Here is a 25,365-nt window from a genome sequence, read left to right as displayed (position 1 = left end):
AATATGACATTTTTGAAAATTGAACGAAAATAGAAAAAGATCTTTTGACAAATGCTTTGGGTTGTCAAATAATTTTGTTTTGTTTTTATTTTTTTTTTCACGGTCAAACAGACACGCTCGTACCCACTTACGTATCTGTAATTTTTATTTTATTTTTTAAACTTAGTCTTCGACGATCAAACTGATTAGAGGGTATCCCATGGAGGAGGGTACCAAGTAATGAAAGCAGGCTTGCTGTTGAGAAAGCAACTCTCAAGGATGGAAGGGATTCTGGGTGGCGAGAATCTGGGAATCACAAAATACCCTCTAAGCAGAAATCTCATGTTCCTCCCATGCAAGGAGAAAATACCCAGTTTTGGTCGCCTTCTCATTCGCCGGCGACCAATTTGGTCGCCAGAGACCAACTTAAAAAAAAAAGAAAAAAAAAACTGCAGATACACAAGTGGGACTTGCAGGTCTTGTATACAATATGAGACACGCAAATCCCACTTGCGTGTCTGTTTGACCGTGAAAAAAAAATAAATAAAAACAAAACAAAATAAAATTATCTGACAACAAACGCATTTGTCAAATGATCTTTTTCTATTTTCGTCCAGTTTTCAAAAGTATCATGTTTTTTTCAACTCTTTTTGTTTTTGTTCCATTACAATCTTTGACCCGATAGTTATGCCATGGACCGGGTTCACATTGTATGGTGGGCTCAGGTAAAAATACACAATTTATATACTGAATGTTCACATGACAAATAATTACAATATGTCAAGTACAAAGATACTGTAGATAAGTGATAGTACGTATGTGCATTTTATACTTTATACAATTTATTTCTTTTCAATTTTTATGTATACCAAACGTTGAAATCGAAATTTTCAAAAAAAATGTATTCCTACAAATCAAACATTAGAATTTAAATTTTTTACTTTATTCTTCTCTCATAAAGTAAAATGTGGTGGTGATGTAGTGGTAGTGGTGTTATTTGTTATATAATAATAATAATAATAATAATAATAATAATAATAATAATAATAATAATAATAATAACAACAACCGGTGGTGATGGTAGTGTGATATTGTACTAGTGGTGGTAGTGACTGGTGATAGTGGTAGTGAGGTGGTGGTGGTATGATGTTGATGGTGTTGGTGGTGGTAGTATGACCTTGTACTGTTGGTGGTGGTGATAGTGGTGTGATGTTGGTGTAAAAGTTGAAAAATTACTTATCAAAAAAATGAAAGTCATTTTTCTTCAAAACAAGCCTATTTTTTAAAATCAACGGAAAATGATTTTTGTTGACTTGTTTTCTAAACACTGAAAACCCAAAAAATGATTTTCAGATATCATTTTTTGGGTTTGCAATCACACCTAACAAGGCGTTTGGTTGGAGGGGGGAATTATGTGGGAAAGGAATTGTAATTCCATGGGAGTTGAATTACTGGGAATAAAGTGGGAATTTAAATTTCAGTGTTTGGTTGACAGGAATAGAATTACTGGGAATTTCAATTCCAATGTTTGGTATACATGAGAATTGAAAGGGAATAAGTAGTATAAAGTCAAAAAATGTCCATTATTGTTGTTAGACATTAATTTTAAGTTAAAAAAGAAAAGGGTAATGTTGACTCATCACTATTTTTTTTCCCAGGAATTAAAATACCAGGGGGGACATGAGATTTTAATTCCATGAAAATGGGGGAATTGCAATTCTCCTCCAACCAAACTACGGAATTTAATGACCTTTGGAATTAGGTGGGAATTAAGTGGAAGAGAATTTAAAATCCCTCCAACCAAACGCCCTGTAAGTTTAAATTAGGCTGAAAAAATGGGTGAAAAAAAAAAAAAAAAGAAGCAGCAATTTTCCAAACATAATCATAAATGAACGAGCATATCCCACTTTTTGTGCCGTACAAAGGTCAACTCGCTCGCGGCTGCTCCTGAGAAAGAAATGGCGAACTCGTCGGAATCAGGCCGGGAAAATGAGATCCCCCTGGATAATCTTCCGTCTGCACTCCTCGCTACCATGATGACGAAGCTAGACGTTCCTTCCATCCGCTCCATCGCATGCACTTGCAAGACCTTCTACTCCTGTGCCTCTCACATCCTCTCTTTCCTTCCCAGCTTCCATCTTCTCGTAAATTCAATTCCTAACTGCCATTACTTTCTTGATTTTCCTAAAATTTTCTTCATTTCCAAATCTTGATTAATCTTTAATTTCTTTAAGGATATTGCTCCTTCCGCGGATATGCTGAGACCATTGTTGCCCCCCAACCCTTACCTTAGAAGCTTAAAGCTGGATTGCACTCGCCTCGACGATTCCTCCCTCGATTTCATTCTTCGTCCGACTTTGCAAGAGCTTTGCCTCCATAATTGCTCTGATTTTAGTGGAAAGCTTCTTTCTCAAGTCGGCCGTGGCTGCACAGATCTCAGGTAGTTATTTCGTCATTTCTATTTGTATCTTTTTCCTGCCTTTTTTGATTTTCTTTTATGAACCCGTTTCTGAAATTGAAAATGTTTCCTTCTTTATCAATTAGTCATGGGTTGTATTGGGCTTTTCTAAGTTATGCTGTCCATGAAATGCTACTCTGTTTGATGTTAGGGTGAATTAGTTGTTACCTTTGTCTTTGGAATGCTGCTATTCAGGTTTCTATATTTGAGTTCAGTGGCAGACAAAAGAGGGAGATCAATTGATGTATCTGATCTTGAGGAGTTACTCAGTGGTTGCACTCAGTTGGAAGTAAGACTTCACTGTACAAATGGCTTTTAGGAATATTCTTGATATAACAAATTTACCCAACCTAAAAATCACATGTTCTATTAAAAAAAATCCTTCTTTTTAGGCCTTCCCACAAAGAGGAATTGCCTGAAATTCTTAAATGAGCAGTGCTGTTAATACTATTCCATATGGAACTCAGTTGAGGTTTTATTTAAAATAGGTAAACAAATATAGCAACCAATCCATTGTCACACTCACACAAGGGTGGCTGCTGAGGTAGCTTTTATATGGAAGCAGTATAAAAGTCATCAAATTCTAGATTAACAGGCAACAAAGAGAATACATGGTAAAAAAGAACCTCATTAAACTGTACTGAGCAATGCCATGTGCTAAGTTAAAACTTAGTCTAAGCAGATCTGAAGTAAGCCTAGTAGACTCAACTGATATATACCCCCTACTAGAGAGAGATCAACTTGCTCTTGGTCCTAAATTTTTACCTTTTTTAAAAGAAAGACGAACTGGTAGATTTTACTTGTCTTGGTGTCTTTTTTTGTCTTATGCTTTTGTTCCAAATGCTGCTCCAGAAATTAGGTTTTAGTGAGTGGTATTTTCATGTTCCTCTAGGAAAATTTGGTATTTTGAGTAGTTTTTTATTTTCTTATCCTGTTGTGTTATTTTGTAGACAATGATCCTGATGTTTGATGTCTCTATATTCTTGCGCCACAACTTTGCTCGTGTATGGGCTCTGGCCCCTGTCACTCTTTCTTCACTGGAAATTGGGTACATTTCTTCAGTAATGGTGACTGAACTGCTTAGTCCTCCTGTGGTTCCACAACAGTCACTGAATTATATACAACCATCTGTATTGCCTAGAATACAGAAGCTATGCCTTTCAGTGGACTATATTACTGACACTATGATCAGTACAATATCTAGAAGTCTATGCTTATTGACCTATTTGGATCTTCGAGACTCGCCCATCATGGAACCAAGAATGGCATTTGACCTTACAAATGCTGGACTTCAACAGATTAACCCACATGGAAAACTAAAGCATCTCTCTTTGATAAGAAGCCAGGAGATTTTTCCTGCATACTTCAAGAGAGTTAATGATCTGGGGATTCTTCTTATGGCTGACAGGTGCTCAAGCATGGAAAGTATTTGTCTGGGTGGTTTCTGTCAGGTTACAGATACAGGGTTCAAGACAGTTTTACATTCATGTGCTAATTTATTTAAGCTTAGGGTGTCACATGGACCACTGTTGACGGATCTTGTATTTCATGACATTGCTGCAACTTCCCTAACCCTAACACATGCTAGTTTAAGGTGGTGTAATCTTTTGACAAACTATGCTGTTGCAAGATTAGCGTCCAACAGAAATCTTAGTATGCTTGACTTAAGGGACTGTAGAAATCTTGGGGATGAAGCCCTTCGAGCCATCAGTTCACTTCCAAAGTTGAAGGTTTTGCTTATAGATGGTTCTGATATAAGTGATGCTGGATTTTCCTACTTATCAAAAGGTGTAATGAATTCTCTGGTTTCATTGTCTGTGCGAGGGTGCAAGAGACTTACAGACAAATGTATTTATTTTCTCTTTGAAGGGTCTTCCAAACAGGAATTGAGAGAATTGGACTTGTCAAACATTCCCAACTTCTCTGATGCTGGTATACTTTCACTTGTGAAGAGTCGTATTCCTATATCTGAGCTTAGAGTGCGGCAGTGTCCTTTGATAGGTGATACTTCAGTTATGGTGTTAGCTTCAATGAAGTTTGAGGAGGTTGGATGGCAGGGAAGTAGCTTACGGCTATTGGACCTTTATAACTGTGGTGGCATAACTCAACTTTCATTCCAATGGTTGAAGAAGCCTTACTTCCCTAGACTAAGATGGCTGGGGGTTAGTGGGAATGCAAACAGGGATATGGTGGATAACTTAGCCCGAAATAGGCCATACGTGCATGTTGCATGTCGTGGGGAGGAGCTGGGTATCGACCAATGGGATACTTCTGATGATCTGTACATGCATGACTATGATGAAGTTGATGAGCTGGAGCAGTGGCTTCTTGAAGGAGATAATGAGAGTGATGAAGAGATGGAAGAAGCTGCAAATGTTGGGAGATAATTTAGAGTGAGATGTGGAAGTTTCAGTGTGTTTGTAAATTTGCTGTAAATATAATAATGCTTTGTGTTCCTAGTTATGAGTAGATTGTAGTGAATTGGGTGCTCAGCTTTGTTTGTCTGCTGTTGTGTAGGTTTGAATGAAGAAGGAGATGTATTTGAAAAGGAGCTGTGATGGGGGGTTGATTTTGGTTGTAAATGTAGTTTTTTTTTTTATAAAATTTATTTTAAGGTTGTTTTAGTTTGTACTTGAGAAGTGGACATGCCAATGTTTAGCAATAGTTATGCTGTGCAATCGAATGTACCATGCGCATGGTGCATACGGTTCAAAACGACGTCGTTTTGATTAAAAACGCGCGTCTCACTTAAAAAAAAAATCAGGTTTAACTCTCAGCAATAGCATTATTGTGGATATATAGTTATGAAATTGTGGATATATAGTTATGAAATTGTGGTTATATAGTTATGAATTTATGGATATTTAGTTCATTCATTGTGGATATTTAGTTCAATCATATATTGTGGATATTTAGTTCATTCATTGTGAATTTTACTTCATTCATTCATTCATTGTGGATTTTTACTTCATTCATTTATTCATTGTGGATTTTTACTTCATTCATTCACTGTGGATATATAGTTATGAAATTGTGGATATATAGTTATGAAATTGTGGTTATATAGTTATGAATTTATGGATATTTAGTTCATTCATTGTGGATATTTAGTTCAATCATATATTGTGGATATTTAGTTCATTCATTGTGGATTTTTACTTCATTCATTCATTCATTGTGAATTTTTACTTCATTCATTCACTGTGGATATATAGTTATGAAATTGTGGATATATAGTTATGAAATTGTGGTTATATAGTTATGAATTTCTGGATATATAAAAATGCTATTGCCGGGAATCGAACCTGATTTCTTCTTTAAGTGGGACGCGCGTTTTTTTAACCAAAACGGCGCCGTTTTGCAACTGTATGCACCTTGTAAGGTGCATTCGGTTGCACAACATAATTTGCGAATGTTTAGCATAAAGTCCAGCAGTCAAGCTAAGCGCCTTCCACTCCTTGGTCCAGCAGTCACCCCGGCCCATCATATAAATCTGTTTTAATTTGGTCAAACACTTTGTCCTTTAATTGGGTTGACCCGGTGAGAACGAGAATTAGTCTAAGAATGATATGAGCTTAAAGGTATCTCATACAGTTAGGACATGCTCAGGAGAGCTCGTGATATCCTGATATAAATCTGTCTGTCTGTCTGTCATCTACTATCATCATCATAACATAATAGAAAAGCTATATCACATGACTTACCTTCGGAAGCAACCAAATTCCCAATTAATAACAAAAAACAAAAAAACAAAAAAAAAAACAGCTAGCTTTGCTTGGCGTTTTCGCTCTTTCTCGTTTGTCTTTTATGATGCCTAATTTATCACTGCACTTTGTTTAGATATGACGTTGGTCTCGTGAACAAATTAAGTGTGCGTACAACTAGGCAACCCTCAACCTCTCGGTTTGAGTTCGGTCAACTTCGAGTTCTAACCGAACTCGAACCAGCTCGATTTGTAATCGAGTTCGAGTTCGAGTTCGAACACAAATGTTTTAGGCTCGTAACTCGTCGAATCGAAATGTATATATATATATATATATATATATATATATATATATATATTTTTTTTTTTTTTTTTTTTTTTTTTTTTGAGCGGCTTGCTTGATCAAAGTTTAGCTCGAACTCGAACTTGGCTCGACTCGTTTACCCCCTAGACATATAACTACACTACACATTCTGATGCCAACACTGTAGCCCTGAACCTGAAGGAACAATCCATCTGTAACTCAAACTAATTCGGCTCGCTTAAATAATGGCATTCATTGGTTGTATGGACCCCGGCCTGTAAGTCCACTTATAATACTCATAACTTGCGGAGTTGGCAAATTATGCTGTGCATACGTACGCACCATGCATGGTGCATACGGATGCAAAAACGACGTCGTTTTAATAAAACGCACGTCTCCCCTTTAAAAAAAAAATCAGGTTCGATTCCCAGCAACAACATATGAATTAAAATTTCATAATCGATGAACTATAATTCCATAATCTAATCTATGAACTAAAAATTTCAGAATGAATGAACTAAAATTCCATAACTATAAACTAAAATTTCAGAATCGATGAACTACAATTCCATAATCAATGAACTATAATTCCATAATCAATGAACTATAATTCCATAATCTATGAACTAAAATTCCAGAATGAATGAACAATATAATGTTGTTGCTGGGAATCGAACCTGAATTCTTTTTAAAGGGGAGACGCGCGTTTTTTTAATAAAACGACGTCGTTTTGGCATCCGTATGGTATGCACCATGCATGGTGCATACGGATGCACAGCATAACGATTGTGCGGAGTTTACTTGACGAGCTGTGCGTGTATTGAGGATAGATCGGAGTAATATACATGTTAACGCCCAAACTTAGCGGCCCATGCCAATAATTATATTCTTTCAAAAGGCTGAACCCCAATTCTAAGCCAATAATTATATTAGTTCAAGAGATGGAAGAAGCTCATCAAAGTTGAGCCGAGTCAAAGCTCGCTCAATTTAAAAGACAACCATTTCATCAAGTTTTATTTCTCATTAACAATAATTATTGGCAAATTAAATTTTCTACTGCACATCAGCATCTACGAATCATAACTGATGGATTTAATTAGCCTGCCTAACTCAAATTTCTAAACTCGATAAATAAAGAATAAATAAATGGATAATAAAATAAGAAAAGACAATGAATATATGTCGTGGAGATAATTCTTATATTAATAATAGTGTTGTAGGAAGATAAGTAGATGTAATGATTAAACATGATAAGAGATGTCTAATCAAGACAATAATGAAGCATTTTATACTAAGCTTCCTCCTAACCGCCCCCATGAGAATAGATTGGATGGTTGGATCTCATTGACCGAGTCCGCCTGCGTAGCGCGCAAGGCCGAGGGCACCCCGAAGAAGTTGGGAGAGGGTTGAGAAAGAGTTGGGGTGCCTAAAGTGAGTAGACCGCCCAGGAATAAACGAGTTTATTCCTTTGGAGGTGTTGAGCAAGGGGTGAGTGCAAGCTCGAAAAGTCGACGAACGAGCTATACAGTTAGGCGGATGGGTCAATGAGTCATGCGGCTAGGTATATGGGTGAAGGTGTCAGGCGGCCCAACGAATGAGTTGAGGAGTTAGACGGATGGGAGGATAGGTGGCCGTACTATCAAGAGGGGAGCCGTGGAGTGAGGCGAATAACTGGGTCGACTCGAGGTCGAGGTTGGCACGGCATTGGACCTGTTATTCAGATATAGAAGGTGATCTGGGGCGGATCTCGCGTGAAATCTAGAAAAGAAATTGTATACATCAATCATTGATTTACTTACTTAGTTTAAATCACTTCTGGCCTTCCGGAGGCCAAGGATTCATGTTTAAATACGATATAAAGACTGAGCAAGGATTGCGCTCTCTAATTACAATTTACACACAAAGCCATAAATTAATTTTTCAGTGTCATTTTGATCAATTTTTCAGTAGTATTAGTCTGCCAATTGACTACGCAGGTGGTCATAAATTCAACAATACATAACTGCTACGTACTCATCATGTTTATGCATGTGTATGTTCTCTAGATTCAGACATTCAGTAGTGAAAACAAAAACTGTACACATAAAATGAATGTCAAATCCCAGGACGGTTTGGAAAATCTACAAAGCAAAAATGATTTTCAACTAATAAGCCAAATACGAGAGATAGATGATAAATAGGCTTATATATATATATATATATATATATATATATATATATATATATATATCATGCTCAATAATTCCCAATTCGATCTACTGTACAGAAAAATATATTCTGCTCGATTGATCTAACATGTAATATAATATAATGCATACATCTATTACAGATTATTTTCATTATTTATGCATTGAACTGAATTTAATAATATTTGTTTTTATTAAAGAGCTAGAGTTACAGCTACAAGTCCAAAACACCAAACACTCGGAACACTAGTGTGTACTAATCATATCGGCCATTAAGTTAAGTGAATGCCAATATCTTTGACCTTAGAAAAAAGAAAAAAGAAGAAGAATATTGAGTTGTTGAATATAGATGAGAGGATAAGATTATGTATACATCAGGGAGAGGTGAGGGGCGCATATTCCAGCGGCATCTAGTCGCCGCTTTGGGCTGCCAGACTGCATGTTAAAAGATTAAAGTGGCCCTTGGAAACTCCGAAAGGCCAGTTTTGCCACGTAGGAGATCAACTTTACTCGAGTCTACCAACCTTGATTGGATGGGATTATCTATTAGGAAAATACTATCGTCAATATAGTTAATTTATTAAATAATTTTAATTTATTTGATCAATATTAGTTATTTGATTTAGATAAATAATTAATATAAATGTTTGATTAATTAATTTTTTGTCACAATTTATTGCTTCAAAATACTAAAATTTTAAAAACTGCATAAAACAATTTTTCCAATCAGCTAATGTTATCAACTAGTCAAACTCACTAACCCAATCAGATAACAACTATTAGCTAATAATATTAGCTATTTACCCAACAACCCTTATGTGTACTGCTATTTTTTACTTTTAATTTTTACTCTCACCCACAAAATCTTGATGCAAACACTTTATGGAGACTCACAAATGTCCATCACATCAAAAATAAAATTTAAAAAGCTAAATTCGAGAGTTTATGTAGTAGAACTCTATCCATTATATTTCGTCTAGCCTCTATCTCTGTGTCTGTGACGTACTAATATATATATATATATATATATATATATATATATATATATATATATATGTATGTATGTATGTATGTTTATGTCTTCTATCTATTAATATTATCAACTCCGATATGAATTAATTATGATTTCGGATTTCCCACTGATTTAGTTGGCAAGCTAGCTAGTTAAGAACATCTCCAAGGTGGGAGGCATAACGCCATATTCCAACGCCAAATCAGCAAAGTAGCAAATTTTGCCACTCCAAGGTGGAGCGCCACCTCGCTATAATGCCATTCTTTTTGGCGTTAATGAACAGTGACGCGCCATATTTGGCGTTGCACTGTTCATTCACGGCAAATGAAGAAGGGGAAGGAAATTGACTCTTTTGCCCTTCTTTCTTTTTCTAATTACAAATGTATCCTTTATTTGTTTTATATGTAATTTTTTATTTTGTTAAATACTTATATTTAAAATTTGTATTATTAAATATAAATTATATCATTTGAAAGATCTCATTGAGATGATCGAAACAAGACTAATATTGAATACATATTAATTAAAATTTCAAATACATTAAACATAATTATAACATAATAAAATGTATTAGATGTTGTATGTTGTATTATTATTGTGGAATAAATTAAAATTTTTAAAAATATTGTTAAATTCAATTTTTAAAAATAATTAATATTATAAAAAAAATTAATGTTAATAAAAATTATTATTTACATTACAAATTATATTTTATATTAAACTAATTAAGTTCGAACTAAATTATATTAAATTAACTAAATTCGAACTAATAATTAAAAAATTAAATTATTTTAATGTAAAAGTTTGGTGTTTTGGTGTAAATAGATGGGAGATGAATAAAATTTGGTGTGAGAATATACTGAGAATATTTTTTATAATATAACATTTGCTGAAAAAATTTAGAATTTTGGAGATGCTCTAAAACAGCCATTGTTGTCCATCATCTTAGTCTAGTCCTGTCATCTGACACGTACTCCACATGTACATGTACATGTTCTTTAAATTGTCCCATATAATATCATATAGATATAGATAATACTCTCTATCTTCCCATCTCCTACATTTTATAAATATTTTATGAATATTGACTTTAATTATTCACCATGTGAATATTTCATCCATCTATATTTTAATTACATTAATTTGTTTATATTATCTACTGTTCTTCATTCATAATTATAATATTACTAATAATTTGTAGGTACTAACATATAAGTTTTTTGTTTTTTGAAAAAAAAAATACTTTAATATTTCAAATGGTGGAGAAGGGATCTGATTGGATCTTATGAATAATATATATAATAATACATGAGTAAAAAGATGGTGAGTATGACATGTGACTAAAGGTGTAGCTGGTTCAAATATTGAAATAAGAATAATTATGAGAATCAAGTGTAATGAGTTTAAGTAGAATGAGTTATGTTATTTTGTAGTAAATATGGAATAAAAATTAGAATTAAAATAAATAAATAATTAATAGTAATAATAAAAATAAATAAATATATAGTACATATATATACGCATACATATATGTGTATATATATTTAATGCATGGATAATGATTTTTTTCTTATTTTTTATTCCATTGTAAAAGAATAATGAATTTTGTAAATACTACAAATTTGAAATATATATATATATATATATATATATATATATATATATATATATATATATATATATATAGAAGTGTTTGGTCATGTTTTTCAGCCCAAACTCATAGGCTTTTTTGTAATATCAATATTATGAAGGGAAAATGACATTTTTCCCCCCTGAGTTATATACTTATAGCACTTTTCCCCCCTCAATTATTTAGGTAAGCACATTAGCCCCTTCAATTATTCTAAAAGTGGTGGTTTTTCTCCCTAATATATTAAATTGACATTTATACCCTTAAAATAAACATTTTATTTATTTTACTTCTCCAACAAATTATTGCGTATATGTAGGGATGACCACGATTCGGTTCGAACTGAATCGGACATTATAGCAATCGAATTAAAAATTTCCGGTTATGATTCAGATCTAGAACCCAATATTTGGATTTCAATTTATTAAAATTATGAATCAAAAAAATTGGATCATGAACCGTGAACCGGCGGTTCTGGACCCGATTCGCGATTTTGAACCGTTTTTATTTTAAAATTTTATTTTTATTTTAAAAATAGTCTAAATTCAACAATAAATGTATTTTATTTTTTCAGTTCGGAACATGAACTGTCCGTTCCGGGATTTTAATAAACTCTAAATATCGAGTTTCGATTCTAAATTGTAATTGGAATATTTCGGTTTGGTTGCTATAGTGTTTATTTGGTTTGAACCAAATTATGGTCATAATTTGTTGGAGAAGAAAATAAATAAAATATTTATTTTAAGGGTAAATATGTCCATTTAACATTTTAGGGGGAAAAACAGCCACTTGAATAATTGAGGGGGGAAAAGTGCTATAAGTATATAACTCAGGGGGAAAAAGTGCCATTTTCCCTATTATGAATTAATTAGGAATATCAATATAATGAACTGATTATGAATATCAATATAATGAATTGATTAGGGTAATACCTTAAATAAATAAATATACTTTCCTTTTGAAAAAATCTTACAAATTTATAATTCTCATATTTTGTCACCTATAAATACAATTGGTTAATGACTAAAAAAAATTATAAGTCTTCATTTTACATTGCACTCCTCTTCATCCCTTGCATGAGACTCTTTCGTTTCCTTCTTCCACCGCTCATTAAAAATCATATTACAACTTTATAAATTGACATGTAATATGCACGAGGTCACCGCTTTTGTGGAGGACCGTCGGCTGTAGCACCTTACCGGCGTCAAGTGTAAGGAGCTGGTCCTTTAGGTCACGCTCACCCATATTTCTATCCTTAATTTGGACGCCGGTAAAATTACCTTCTCGACTGTGGATGGCCTCTCTCGCTCCTATCCCGTTTTCACATTTGAAGAAGACACCACTGTCGACGACCAGATCAAAAGAAATAAGCGGCTGGTGATGTTTTTTTAAATCAATAAAATAATAGTATTTTTTTAATTGTAATATCAAAATGTTTCATGTATTTGATTTCAAACTAATTATTAAATTTTATATCAATTTGGCTCATGTAAGATATTGTATGACATCTATATATGCGTTCCTCTTATGATTTTCTTCTTCTTTTTTATTTACATACATATACTTATGCACTATATTAATTATACAAATTTTAAATGCTAATTTTTTAATTTTGAAATGTAATTTTGTAATTATAAATCTATCAATATAAATTATAATTAATGACATTATATTATAGAATTTGTCTATATACATATTAATTAATATTATGTGTATATACAATGTATTGTATAATCATATAAGGAAGGGTGTCCGAGTTTAAATTTACTCATACAAAATTTAAAATTTATATTTTTTATTGATTTCTAAGTATAATTATCTTAGTTATTATTCATAATTTTAGAATTATAATATATATGAAATACAATTAGGAATAAACCAACTTAATTATGTGAATTTTATCTATAAATTTATCTAAATATGTACCTAACTAGATATTATATTAACCATACAAAAAGTAAAATTTAAATTTTGTATGCTATGAAAATAGATGCTTGATCAAATATATAAAAGTCCAACTATATTATTATATTGTACATTTTAACTTCTTTTCATTTCTTTTTCATATTATTATATTGTACATTTTATGTAGGCAAAAAGAAAAAAAGTATTAAGAGATAGAAGCAAAGAATGCTCATCCACATAGTTTAGCTCGAGGGGGATATCAAAGGTTGGAGAAGATTATGATGAAAGAGGATGTGAAAGAACAACAAGAAATTACATATAAAGATTCATTGTATGTATTTACTCCTCCATCTTCTCCACGTAGACACGAAAAGTGGAAGAGAACAAGAATGTATAAGTCGGAAAATTTTCACACCGAAACGACTAGAATGGTCGTGAAAAAAAAAATTGTAAGTAAATATTATAATTTTCTACATTAATAGTTATGTTGAATAAAGTGGACAAAATATAATAGGTATCATTATTGAATATTCTTTGTATATGTTAGGATTATCTCGAGTTGCAAGCTTCTCAAGGAGAACTTGTTGCGTCAGGAAGATAAGATATATTGTCTTTTGGGCTAGATATTGATGAGCATCCGGACGTGTTGAGGCATGGGAAGATGATATGACATAAAAAGCGTATTTGGTCATGCAAAACGTCGCCAAAGACAGATGTCTACAAAATAAGTTAAACAAATGATTGATTCTGCTATTGTTGTGGCGTTAGAAAAAATAAAATCAGGAATTTCAAGCACGAATGGCTGAGATGATGAAGCAATTTAGTAGTGACGGTAAATATGTTACCGGATAAAAATATTATAATAGCAGAATAATGAATTGTATTTGCTAAAGTGTCTCAGTACAATATAGTCAACGTGTCCCCTCCTAGCTGAGGGGAGTTCTACTTATACTAGGCCCTAACAGTAACAACATAGTGGGGCATAAATAGGGAGCGGAGGCTTTAATTCTTTCCCTTCAATGATGGCAATAAGTGGCAGTAAAGTCACCACCCGTTGGTGTCTGCTCGTTGGAATTCTGTCCGTTGGGTTTCCACGTGGTGCCGGGTCGAGTGCCTGTTGATGATCCGGGTCGGGTGTCAGCACCATTATCCTGTCAAGTAGTATGCAAACTCCTATTAAATTTTAACCAACCATGGCCCTTTCAAGAGGACCGCGGTTGGTTAAATTTCAAAAGTTGAAGGACCATGTGTAGGTAACTTGGACCACGAATGGTTAAATTTGAAAGTCGAAGGATCACAGATGGTCAATTTGACAGTTTAGGGCTAAATGTGACAAGATCACTGTACTCGGAGGTCATGTCGTATTAATTCTTTTAAAAAATGTTAAAAATAAATCATGTAGCATTTTTTAAATAAGGAAAAGTTAAAAAGAAATGCATTAATAACTAAAAATCCGGAAGTAATTTTAAAGGGTAATTCGTAATTGTAGAACTCAACTTGAAAAATATAAAATAAAACACATATTCTATAATTAATTGGTCCATTTGGGAGAGTTGAGAAAATGTGTTTAACCATTCCATCAAAAAGACTAATAATACGATCAGATTTTGAGGCAAAATGATTGAGGTGGATGAGAAAGAGAGAAATGAGAGAGAAATATAAAGCTCCTCCTCTAAAAGCATCTTCATTAGGGAGATTTTGCACACAATTAAAAAAAAAAATTGATGTGTTGGAGGAGAGAGAGGGTTGGGGTTGTTAGGTTATTTAAGAGATTTTGACCGAAGATTTTTTGGGGTGGGGGGGGGGGGGGTTGAGGGTTTTTTTTTTTTTTTTTTTTTTTTTTTTAACTTTTGATTTTGTTTTTTATTTATTTATTTATTTTCCTTTTCACCCATTTCTTTTTCCTAATCACACCTGCAAAATTTCCTCAAAATCCTACCACTATTGAGGATGCCCTTAGTAGTTGATCTCCGTTGCGGTTTTTAAAGGGTTTTTGTAAATGTGATTAAGAAAGAGATAAAAATGTGGGAGAAAAAGAAAAAGAAAAAACAAAACAAAATCTAACATTTTTTTTTTAAAAGTAGAAAATAGTGTAAAAGTCAGAGTGGCCGCCTGACGCGCCCCAACGGGCACGAATTGCGCCCAATGCGCATCTGCAGAGCTTCCCTTTCTTTTTTTCCCTGCCCCCAATCTTTGCAGGGGAATTATTTTTCTTAAAACAAATGTCTCCCATCTGTTGCTCCGCATAATACTGTTCCAATAACAGTATGAACTGCTGATGGTGATGCTCTAAGAAGGGATTTTTTGTGGGTCCCACAACACAGGTCAGATGAAGATGAACGCGCAGCAATGCGCGTTTCGCACAAAAAATGACGCCCAGCGGGGCACGTGCATTTCATGCGCTCTCTGGCGCATCACAACTTTTTTTTTTTTTGTTTTTTTTTTTGTTTATTTGTTTGTTTGTTTTTTTTTTTTTTTTTTTTTTTTTTTTTTTTTTTTTTTTTTTTTTTGCGTTAGACCATTGTTTTTTTTTTTCTTCTTCTTCCATCCTCTCTCTCCTACTTGGCACCTAAAAATCACACCAAAAACCTCACTATTGAGGATGCCCGAAGGAAAGATATAAGGTGAAACCGTGAAAGTTATGGAGGTTTGGTTAGAATTAAGAAAAAGGATAAGGTGGAAATTATGAAGAATTCAAATTCCATTGTTTGGTAGGCAATAATATAAGTGTATGGTAAATATGAGAATTGGAAGAATAAGTGATATAAAAGTCGTCAATAATCTTGTGGTCTAGTGAAATCAAATTAGTTGTGAATTCGCTTATCGAGGCACTAATGTAATCCATAAAGAGGGAGGGATAGGTTATTCATACAATACACTTTTTCCCCTCATTTAACTTGGAATTGGCATTCAAAAAAAAAAAAAAAAAAGAACTTGGAATTGTAGTTTTTGGATGTTCAATTTTAATGAGAAAATTACAATTCCCATTAAATAAATAATGTAATTTTTAGGAATAATACATCTTTTTCCCTCATTTAACTTGGTATTGTAATTTTTGGATTTCAATTCTAATAAGAAAATTACAATTCCCTTTAAATAAATAATGTAATTTTTACATGTTAAAAAATTAAGAAACAAATTTATATTTATTTCCACCAACCAAAGACTGAAAGAGCAAGTTAGTTCTTAAATACGAAAAGAAACACCTTTTAAATAACCTTAATTAAAACACACAGAAAAACAACGAAGACAATAGGAGATTAGCCACCGAGGAAAGCGATCCAATCCAACCCGCAATCTTAGAACCGCAGTTATAGCGTTAAGCATCGTGAGTTGCAAACTTGCACTACCAGAGCTCACACCGATAAAGCAGAAAGAGTTAGAGGGGGAGAGGTTTAGTGAGAGAAAGGAATATGAATAAGAGGAGAAGAGGTGAGACGGCATTAAATCACTTTTCCTCGCCACAAAATCTGTCCTTAACTTATGAACTTTGATAGTTGTACAGTATACCCACTGACGACTTGTTTATATGCAAATGCTATACATGATTTAAACGTGCATACACAAAATTCAAGTTGTGGTGGGATCCTTTTGAGGAAAATTTTCGTATCTTATTCAGTACGTAAATGGCAGCGCATTGATCGATCGAATTGGTTTTCGCGTTGAAGGATCGGAGAATCTAAGTTTGTCGAGGCAGGGAGGATCGTTTCGATTTTGTTAATTCGTTAGGCGTGGGTATAAGAGCTAAGGAAGCGAAGAATCTCAGATGGTGATGGAAGAAAACGAGAGTTGCGGCAGTACTGGCTGTGGCGTGGCCGACTCATCGGCGCCTGCTAACACTAGACATCACGCAAAAAAGGTTGAGGTTTACAATGAGGTTCTGCGGCGGCTCAAGGATCTCAACAACCACGACGCCCAACTTCCTGGTTTCGATGATCAGCTCTGGGCTCACTTTAACCGCCTGCCTACTCGGTACCTTTACATCTCTCTCTCTCTCTCTATTTACATATACAATTTTCCCTACTGCTTTCACACACACCCATTCGTAATGTGGGTATTTATATTTATTTCGATCTTGCTCACTTGCTTGAATTTCTATACCAGGTTATCTCTTACTCCGTATTATTATTATTGACTATCTCTTTATATTTCGGAATTTATTTTGTTTGTACTTGAGATCAGAATGCTTTTTTTTACATTCATATCAAATCAGCATTTACGTCTCATATTATTTGTTCTGTTTCAGAAACAACGCTCCTCACAGAATCCCTCATGCCTAATAGAATTATTAACCATATATTAAAACAAGTGCTAGCCAGGGATGAATTTGTTACTTGAGGCTTCTGATATTTGTATATTATTATTGAAGGTATGCATTAGATGTCAACGTGGAAAGGGCAGAAGATGTTCTCACCCACAAAAGACTTCTGCATCTCGCATGTGATCCTACCAATAGGCCTGCCTTTGATGTTCGGCTGGTGCAGGTAGTTCAGTTTAGTTGCACTATCCAATTTTCATGGATTATGCACTTAATCCTGTGAAAGTACTTTGCTATATTGTCAACACACATCCCTGACCTTACTCATTTATTTTCAAACTTTTGGTGGATTGCAATATTGCATGCAATGTAGAATTAAAGAATGTAAGGTGAGCACTCTATGGAATGGGAAATAATTATGGTTTATATAAAATGCCCTTCTTAAAAATGAATTTATGATTTATATAACAGTAAATATTCTTGCATTTAAAATTATTCAATCATCTCACACATAATTTTCATCCTGATATGCTTCAGTTGGACTACACTCTATGGTTTTCACTTTTCACCTGTATATGTCTTACACCCCAATATTATTCTTTTGGTCGATTACCTGTTATTGATACGTTATCCGTGTGAATGTTGGGTACAACTATTGGATCCAATTTGCCATTACACAGGTTGCCCCAGTATCTGATGTGAACTCATTGGAGTCTGTCTGTTTGAACTCTCCTGAGAAAGAAGTCACACGGAGGTATTATCAAGAGTGATATAGTCTATTCTAAAATCATGTTGCATGCAGAAGATGTTATATTGTCTTTAAGCCCAATGGTTATTTCAGGTTTTTTTTTTTAGTAAGTGCGTGTGTGTGTGTATTTCTATTTCCTATATGCCATTGGATACCCTTTTTCTTAATTATCTAAGTCCTTCTTTACCTTCCTTTTCAAAATCCCAGCATCCATCCACCACCTTCCTTCGGCTCTTCTCCTAATCTTGAAGCTCTTGCTCTGGAAGCAAGCAAATCCCAAGTTCAGGAAGGGGATACTACTCTTCAACCTTCGGCAAAACTGTCAAGGTATATAGCACAGTAAGTTTCATACTTATCATTTTAGTTTCTCATGGAAGGATGATAAGTGATTGTACCTATAATGTGGTGTGCTGCTCCTAGTTATGATGAATTTATCTCTAAATTTCTTTCACTGACTGTTCACACTATTAACCTCTGCCATCATGGAAAGTTACTTTGAAGAATGAATTTATCCCAAAACTTTTTTAGTGAAGATCCTTATTGAAAGTTGGAATATTCAACTTTACTTAAAATCTTGAAGCAGAAAAAGTTACCTCATTGCCTATGTGTATATACACCGGTGTAGCTCACTTTTAAGTGTGGCTTAAACTTGTGTAGGCCCATGCATGAAATTACATTTTCAACAGTTGACAAGCCAAAGCTCCTCAATCAGGTATGTGATACGCTTTCCAATATACTTTATGTATACAGTTGGTTGGGAATTGGGATGTTGATGGGCTGTCAAAGTTCACAAATCTTCTATTTTATTAATTTTTTCTTCTTACAATATATATAACTTGTGAAACATATTGGTTTTTCTTCCCCTAAATGCTTGCAGTTGACTTCATTGCTAGCTGAACTTGGATTAAACATTCAGGAAGCACATGTCTTTTCCACTATTGATTGCTTCTCCTTGGATGTCTTTGTTGTTGATGGTTGGCCTTATGAGGTATATGTATGGCCTATCACATCTCAAAGTATATCAAGTGTATTGCTGCATGAAACCAGGTCTATATATCCTAGTCTGTTCATTCTTAAAAAATGATAGACTGTATAACTTTTTAAACCTTTTGTTCAGTATTGCTACTGCGTGAACAAAAACTAATATTGCCTCCTGCCTTCATTATTGATATGATCAAAGCTTCATCAGTTATTAGGTAGTGGGATATTAATTGCTTCCTGAAAATTTGTTTTGGCCCATGGGATGTTTTCAATAAAATTTGGTGTTACCCAACTAACAACTTATTGTATATTCTTTTACCCATTTTTCCCCCTATTTGCACAGCCCAAAAGACTGTTTGCTTCTGGTGTTTTATCACTTTAATAGGGACTAACAATGTTATTCTTTTTGAACCTACCTGTTTGTTTGTGCATTCATGTTCAAAGAATAAATTCTGGCAATAACTCCTTATCTTTTCAGGAAACTGAGCTACTACGAGCTGCACTGGAAAGGGAAGTTTTGAAAGTTGAGGTACCTTTTTTTTTTTTTTTCCTGCTCTTTGGTAAACCGTAAACATAATCAAATGTTCAGTATATTCTAGAGATTTCAATACATGCTGCTTGTTGCCTTGCAGATGAAAATCAACTTTGCTTTATTTATTTATTTATTTATTTATTTTTTTGGGAGGGGGAGAGAGGGCTGAGGATTGGTTATCTGATCTTTTGTTGCCAAATTGTTTCAGCAATGATAGTTTTCACTTGTAAATAGTCTAGACTCTTGCCCTCTCATTATTTAAAAATCTTTTTATCGTTGTATATCAATTTATGTTCCTTGGTTAATGCTTTGATGTCAATGCAGTGCCAATTTTGCAATAGGTGTATGCAATTTTCTCCTCTCTTTTTAAATTTTTAATTTTTTATTTTATAAATGTTTTTTTTTTGTTTAAAAAAATAAATTTAGATCAATTATCAACTGCCTTGTTTCTCCATGTGATTCTGTACAATGATTGACTAGGATTAAGTGTTATGCAGAAACACTGGTGGCAAAATAAAAATTCTTCGCAGTCATTGAGTGAAGGTGAGCATAACCATATGGTGATCAAATGTGAGCCTGATCACTTGACAATACTAAATGATGTTACTGATGTCTGGGAAATTGATCCTCAACTTCTAAAATTTGAGTACAAGATTGCGTCGGGTTCATATGGTGATCTGTAAGTTTTTCACATGCTAGACAATTTCATGGCACTGTATTTGTTTCCAATTAACTCATGTTTTTGTTTGTTCTAGATACAAAGGCACATACTGCAGTCAGGAAGTTGCTATCAAAATTTTGAAGTCTGAACGTGTGAACACAGAATTGCACAAGGAGTTTGCTCAAGAAGTGTATATTATGAGGTTTCTCAAAACTCATGTTAAACTCTTACTGTTTTATGAGAAAGAAGGCTGCCTGCATAAGGTTTTCTTAGCTCATAGATAAGTTCTTCATTTTTGTTTAATACAGTAAACTTCTTCAAAGCTAATGCAATTGTCATGAAAGTGTCTTTTACTGTGCTATTCAGTCTTCTTCTCTGGATTAGTACTTACTCTTTAAAACTATTGTACACTTGTACTATGTGTTATTTGGTGAGATTTTCATAGGTTTTAAACACAGCCTAACTTTTAGTCAGTTCTATACCACTTTCCAGCTGCAGCTTGTCTGCATAATAACCTATATTCCCTCTTTCAGTATTGGTTTCCTCCCACAAATGATGGGGATAGGCTGTTTCAATGGCTAATCACAATATCTGCAACATGTGACTCTGATGCTTGCCTTGTATTCAACTAATCTATGTATTTCTTAATGCTTCTATCTTTTTAAGATGTCCTTGTACTCAGGCTTGACTATTTTCTAATGCTTGCAGAAAAGTTCGACACAAAAATGTCGTGCAATTCATCGGAGCTTGCACTAAGCCTCAAAACTTGTGCATAGTTACAGGTGTTTCTCAATAGACTAGTAATGTTCTTGTAGCTTATTCCAGCTGGGTTTTGTTAGAAACTGAATTGGTGGAACTTAGGGTGTGTTTGGTTCGCACAAGGGAATCAGAATCGGAATCGGAATGAGAATCGAATACTTGGTAACGGTAATAGGTTTTGGTAAAAGTATTTTGCATGTTTGGTAGTAGGGTGGAATTGGAATGATTACCAATATTGATGTTTGGTTATGTATGACCCTATAATGAAAATAAAGGTTTTAAAAATACAAAAATAAAAAATTAAGGCAATTGATCCTAATATAATGACATCCAAAGCACTAATATGAACAAAAAAAATCAAAACAAAAATCTAAAAGCATTAATCCAAACGTAAAAATCAGATTACCAATAAGATGAAATGATACCCGTTTTTAATTAGGGAATGAGGTTTTTAATTGAAGGGTAATCAAATCTCATAGTTGTGTTTTAAAAAGTTGTCAACCAAACACTAAGTATGATTTTGATTTTCATTCATGGTATGTAAACCCATGAACCAAACACACCCTTAATTTTCATTATAGGCTTTGTTCAAGTATTATCTCCATTATATTTCATTATTAATTGTAGAATACATGTCTGGAGGAAGTGTATATGACTATTTGCACAAACAAAAGGGAAGTTTCAAACTCCCGGATTTGCTTAAAGTAGGAATTGATGTGGCAAAAGGGATGAATTACCTGCACCAGAATAACATTATACACAGGGATTTGAAAGCTGCCAATCTTTTGATGGATGAAAATGAAGTAAGAGTATACTTTTAACTTTTTTCCTCCTTGCTCTATATGACTATTGTTTTCAGTTCCGGTATGTAATTATTACTGATATACGGAGTAATTGATTTGCTTTTTATAGTTTTTTTTAGCATTGCTAATTTCCAGTTGTTTCTTACAGTTTATTTGAATTAAATGCACATGATTTTGACTTTTAAAATATTTTGTGGATGCTGTTTCAGGTTGTCAAAGTGGCTGATTTTGGTGTTGCCAGAGTTAAAGCACAAAGTGGAATCATGACAGCAGAAACTGGGACATACCGTTGGATGGCCCCTGAGGTACGTATTCTTTGTCAAATTAGGAACGGGAAGTGGATAATTGTTTACTCATACAATGTGTAATTGCCACAGGATGGGATTAGGTAGAGGGAAAATTATCTCAATGTGGGATACTTATCTTATGATAAAAAGGGGGGTTTTGGCATTTCAAACACAATATAGGCTAATCATGTTGAGTATGTTATTGCCTTATCCTGTGCTATCAAACATGGATATAGATGATCAATGCATTTTAGTGCATGGAGTTCTTTTCCTACAATGGATATGGTTTATTGGGCTGGCTGGCCAGGCTTTGTCTTCAAGTTTCTAAATAATTTGGATTTCATATACACTTAATTTTGCCAATTGATACCTGGTTGAAAGTATTAGTAATTTGTTTCAGTGCTCAAAATAAGAAGTGAATGGTCATAAAATCTGGTAGCAACTTAATTCTCACCCATCTAGTCTCAAATAAAGGTTGCACATCCACAGAAATGTTCAATTATTAATTGGCATTTGATGAGCTTTTAATTTCCTGCTCTGATTCATGTTTAAATCAAGTTTGAGAGAGTGTCTTGAAAGTGAGATTACTATACCTTGGGTAGGCCAAACACTTAAAAGTCACGTACACCCACTGATTGAGTAGATGCTTTGGCGTTCAGAGAACAAAAGAGCATGCATTCCTTATATTTGAGAAGCTTGGTTTAGTTGATATCTACTTTTTAATGTAATTACCAAACCTGCATTTGCTTATAGCTGCTCTTTTCCCTTGAAGGTTATAGAACACAAGCCCTATGATCAAAGAGCTGATGTTTTCAGTTTCGGCATTGTGTTATGGGAGTTATTGACTGGAAAGGTACATGATGCTGAAATTAGCTTTATTGTTTTTCAGTTCATTCTGCTAATACTCTCTTATTTTGACTTGCCAGCTTCCATATGAGTACCTAACACCATTGCAAGCTGCTATTGGTGTGGTCCAGAAGGTAATGCTTCTTTTCTTAATATGACTTTTTTTTTTTTTTTAAATCATATTTCCGTTGCATGGAAATATTTTGCATATCTATATATACATATATGATATAAGGAAGGAACCTTTGTCACCTAGCATGATGTGGTTTTGCCAGAAATAATCTCCCCAAATCCCGCATTGGATACATTTCACATATTAGTGGCGGCTCACAAATAATTTACTTTAAGAATTAAGATGAATATATAATGGAGGACAGGAGGAGGGAGGGTGGAATGTTATTAAATATATTGTGTAGGTGGGTGGTCTATATATTTATTAGAAAGTAAATGTACAAGGTACTGGGAAAATTTTTATCCATAGTTGTATCCCAACGTTAATGACTCCAAATGTTGGAGTTGACGGTTGGTTAAACAATCTGAAATTGTCTAAGGATTTTTAATCCCTTCATTATTTGTGAAAGTGAAAGAATATATTATGTCTGTCACGATTTTAACCAAAAGGCTGGTTAGTATGTAATTGGGTTGCATATATATATATATATATATATATATATATATATATATATATTCAGGGACTACGACCTACTTTACCCAAGCAAACTCATCCCAAGCTTGCTGAGCTGCTTGAGAAATGCTGGCAACACGATCCTACTTGTAGACCTGATTTTTCTGAGATTACAGAAAGTTTGCAGCAAATGGCAAAGGAGGTATGTAAGGCATATTAGTATTAGTAGTTACTAGTTTTTGGATAAACACAACAATCATGACATTGACACTGGTATATATATATATGTGTGTGTGTGTGTTAATTAATTATTGTGATGTCCTGATACGTGGAGGTAGCAGGTAGGAGACGAAGGACATGATCGGCGCAAGCAGAAACCTTCTGGAGGATTTTTGTCTGCCCTCAGACACAGACACCGTTGACTAGTTGTACAATGTTAGTTTATACATACATACAATCATACATACATACCTTGGACGCTTCCTAGCTTGTTTTATTTATCTATGGTTTGCAGGTTTGATGTTCCGCCAGCAACGGAGAGTGACAATGCCATTCGATCATTCAGACCCATTTGATTCGCTCGCTGGAAATATTTGAGTGGAAATAAAATTAAAATTAAAATTAAAATTTCATAGAAAAGCAATTACTAGAAATATTGATTTCATTGTTTGGTTAGTGAAAAAAAAAAATTACTGAGAATATTGATTTTATTGTTTGGTTTGATTTGGAATTGTAAGGAATAATGAATAGATAAAATTATCATTTTAGTCCTTCAAGTGTTCCTAACTGTCAATGTAGTTCTTAGTTTTCAATTTTAATCAATTTCATTCTTGAATTGTTTAAAATTTCAACAATTAAACATTTACAAGGACCAAATGTCCAAATTGATGAAATTTTTAAAATCTGAAAATCACCATTTTGATCCTTGAAAGGGTTTAATTGATGAAATTTTATCAAATTGGTTGAAATTGAAAATTAGGAATTACATTGACAGTTGAGAGACCAAAATGATGATTTAAATATCTATATGTCCCTATATAATAATAATAGTGATAATAAAGTAAGAATAAATCACAAAGACAAAATAGTCATGTAAGTCACTTTTGTTTCCAAGTTATGTGAAAAACAAAATACCATCTCTCTCCTTAGAAAAATTTTCATGAATCCAAGTGAAAGAAAATTTGCTTCAAATTTAAGGAAAAACATTTTCAAGATTTTTTTTTTCATTCAACCAAACATCTCCTTATTGGCGTTGACACACCGCCTCCATTGAGGCTCATACCCATAACTTTCCATTTGAAAGAGTTACTTCATGCTGCTTGACCACAATGTTTTTGACTTTTATACACAACTTTAATCTCATTTAGTAATAAATTAAAAAGTAGGAATTTGCTCCATTTAAATAAATGAAAAACCCATGTAACATACTCAAAGCATGATCGAGTATATATAATTAACTAGTTACCACACGTGCATTGCGTGAATAGTCTGATACTCAATGTGTATTTTTAAATTAGTGTATTAGAACTTATCAAAGTATCATTCAGTATTTTGGCGTATATCAATGCAAGATTATCAATTTTTTCATAAAAGTAAATATTTCAAGAATGCATAACTATAACATGTGCAGAAATGTTGGATTAACTGGTGCAATAACTATTTTAAAGGGAAGCACACTCACTGTATAG

The 25,365-nt window shown here is 33.6% G+C and overlaps 2 protein-coding genes across 7 annotated transcripts; both read left to right on the top strand.

The window, feature by feature from the left end:
• The first annotated feature begins 1,859 nt into the window (after positions 1–1,859).
• LOC109165721 (F-box/LRR-repeat protein 10) lies at positions 1,860–4,985 on the top strand. Its single transcript, XM_019314613.1, has 4 exons — positions 1,860–2,123; positions 2,214–2,419; positions 2,633–2,726; positions 3,388–4,985. The coding sequence occupies exons 1-4, from the start codon at positions 1,938–1,940 to the stop codon at positions 4,822–4,824; spliced, it is 1,923 nt and encodes a 640-aa protein (XP_019170158.1). The 5' UTR covers positions 1,860–1,937; the 3' UTR covers positions 4,825–4,985.
• Positions 4,986–16,394: 11,409 nt separating this feature from the next.
• LOC109165722 (serine/threonine-protein kinase STY46-like) lies at positions 16,395–24,395 on the top strand. 6 transcript variants are annotated; one of them, XM_019314615.1, is made up of 18 exons: positions 16,395–16,609; positions 16,811–17,149; positions 17,547–17,661; positions 18,116–18,189; positions 18,391–18,522; positions 18,841–18,895; positions 19,061–19,171; positions 19,643–19,693; positions 20,194–20,375; positions 20,452–20,559; positions 21,066–21,139; positions 21,744–21,919; positions 22,129–22,224; positions 22,979–23,059; positions 23,133–23,186; positions 23,745–23,879; positions 24,016–24,112; positions 24,192–24,258. In XM_019314615.1, the coding sequence occupies exons 2-17, from the start codon at positions 16,944–16,946 to the stop codon at positions 24,097–24,099; spliced, it is 1,734 nt and encodes a 577-aa protein (XP_019170160.1). In that variant the 5' UTR covers positions 16,395–16,609; positions 16,811–16,943; the 3' UTR covers positions 24,100–24,112; positions 24,192–24,258. The 6 variants fall into 6 exon arrangements, with proteins under 6 accessions (XP_019170160.1, XP_019170163.1, XP_019170162.1 ...); XM_019314618.1 differs by having other exon boundaries at positions 16,395–17,149; positions 18,391–18,510; positions 24,019–24,112; XM_019314617.1 differs by having other exon boundaries at positions 16,395–17,149; positions 18,391–18,510.
• The last annotated feature ends 970 nt before the right edge of the window (positions 24,396–25,365 follow it).

Source organism: Ipomoea nil, unplaced genomic scaffold (assembly GCF_001879475.1).
Source record: "Ipomoea nil cultivar Tokyo-kokei standard unplaced genomic scaffold, Asagao_1.1 scaffold3069, whole genome shotgun sequence".
NCBI classification, from domain to species: domain Eukaryota; kingdom Viridiplantae; phylum Streptophyta; class Magnoliopsida; order Solanales; family Convolvulaceae; genus Ipomoea; species Ipomoea nil.
The sequence above is the reverse complement of the archived record's forward strand: the minus strand, read 5'-3'. Positions and strand labels throughout refer to the sequence as shown.

Excerpts from the sequence above, each read along its gene's own strand:
- LOC109165721 (XM_019314613.1), top strand. The coding sequence starts at position 1,938 with ATGGCGAACTCGTCGGAATCAGGCCGGGAAAATGAGATCCCCCTGGAT. Across the intron at positions 2,420-2,632 it reads CGTGGCTGCACAGATCTCAG|GTTTCTATATTTGAGTTCAG; the intron begins GTAGTTATTTCG and ends GCTGCTATTCAG. Across the intron at positions 2,727-3,387 it reads GTGGTTGCACTCAGTTGGAA|ACAATGATCCTGATGTTTGA; the intron begins GTAAGACTTCAC and ends GTTATTTTGTAG.
- LOC109165722 (XM_019314615.1), top strand. The coding sequence starts at position 16,944 with ATGGTGATGGAAGAAAACGAGAGTTGCGGCAGTACTGGCTGTGGCGTG. Across the intron at positions 18,190-18,390 it reads GAGAAAGAAGTCACACGGAG|CATCCATCCACCACCTTCCT; the intron begins GTATTATCAAGA and ends TCAAAATCCCAG. Across the intron at positions 18,523-18,840 it reads CTGTCAAGGTATATAGCACA|GCCCATGCATGAAATTACAT; the intron begins GTAAGTTTCATA and ends AAACTTGTGTAG.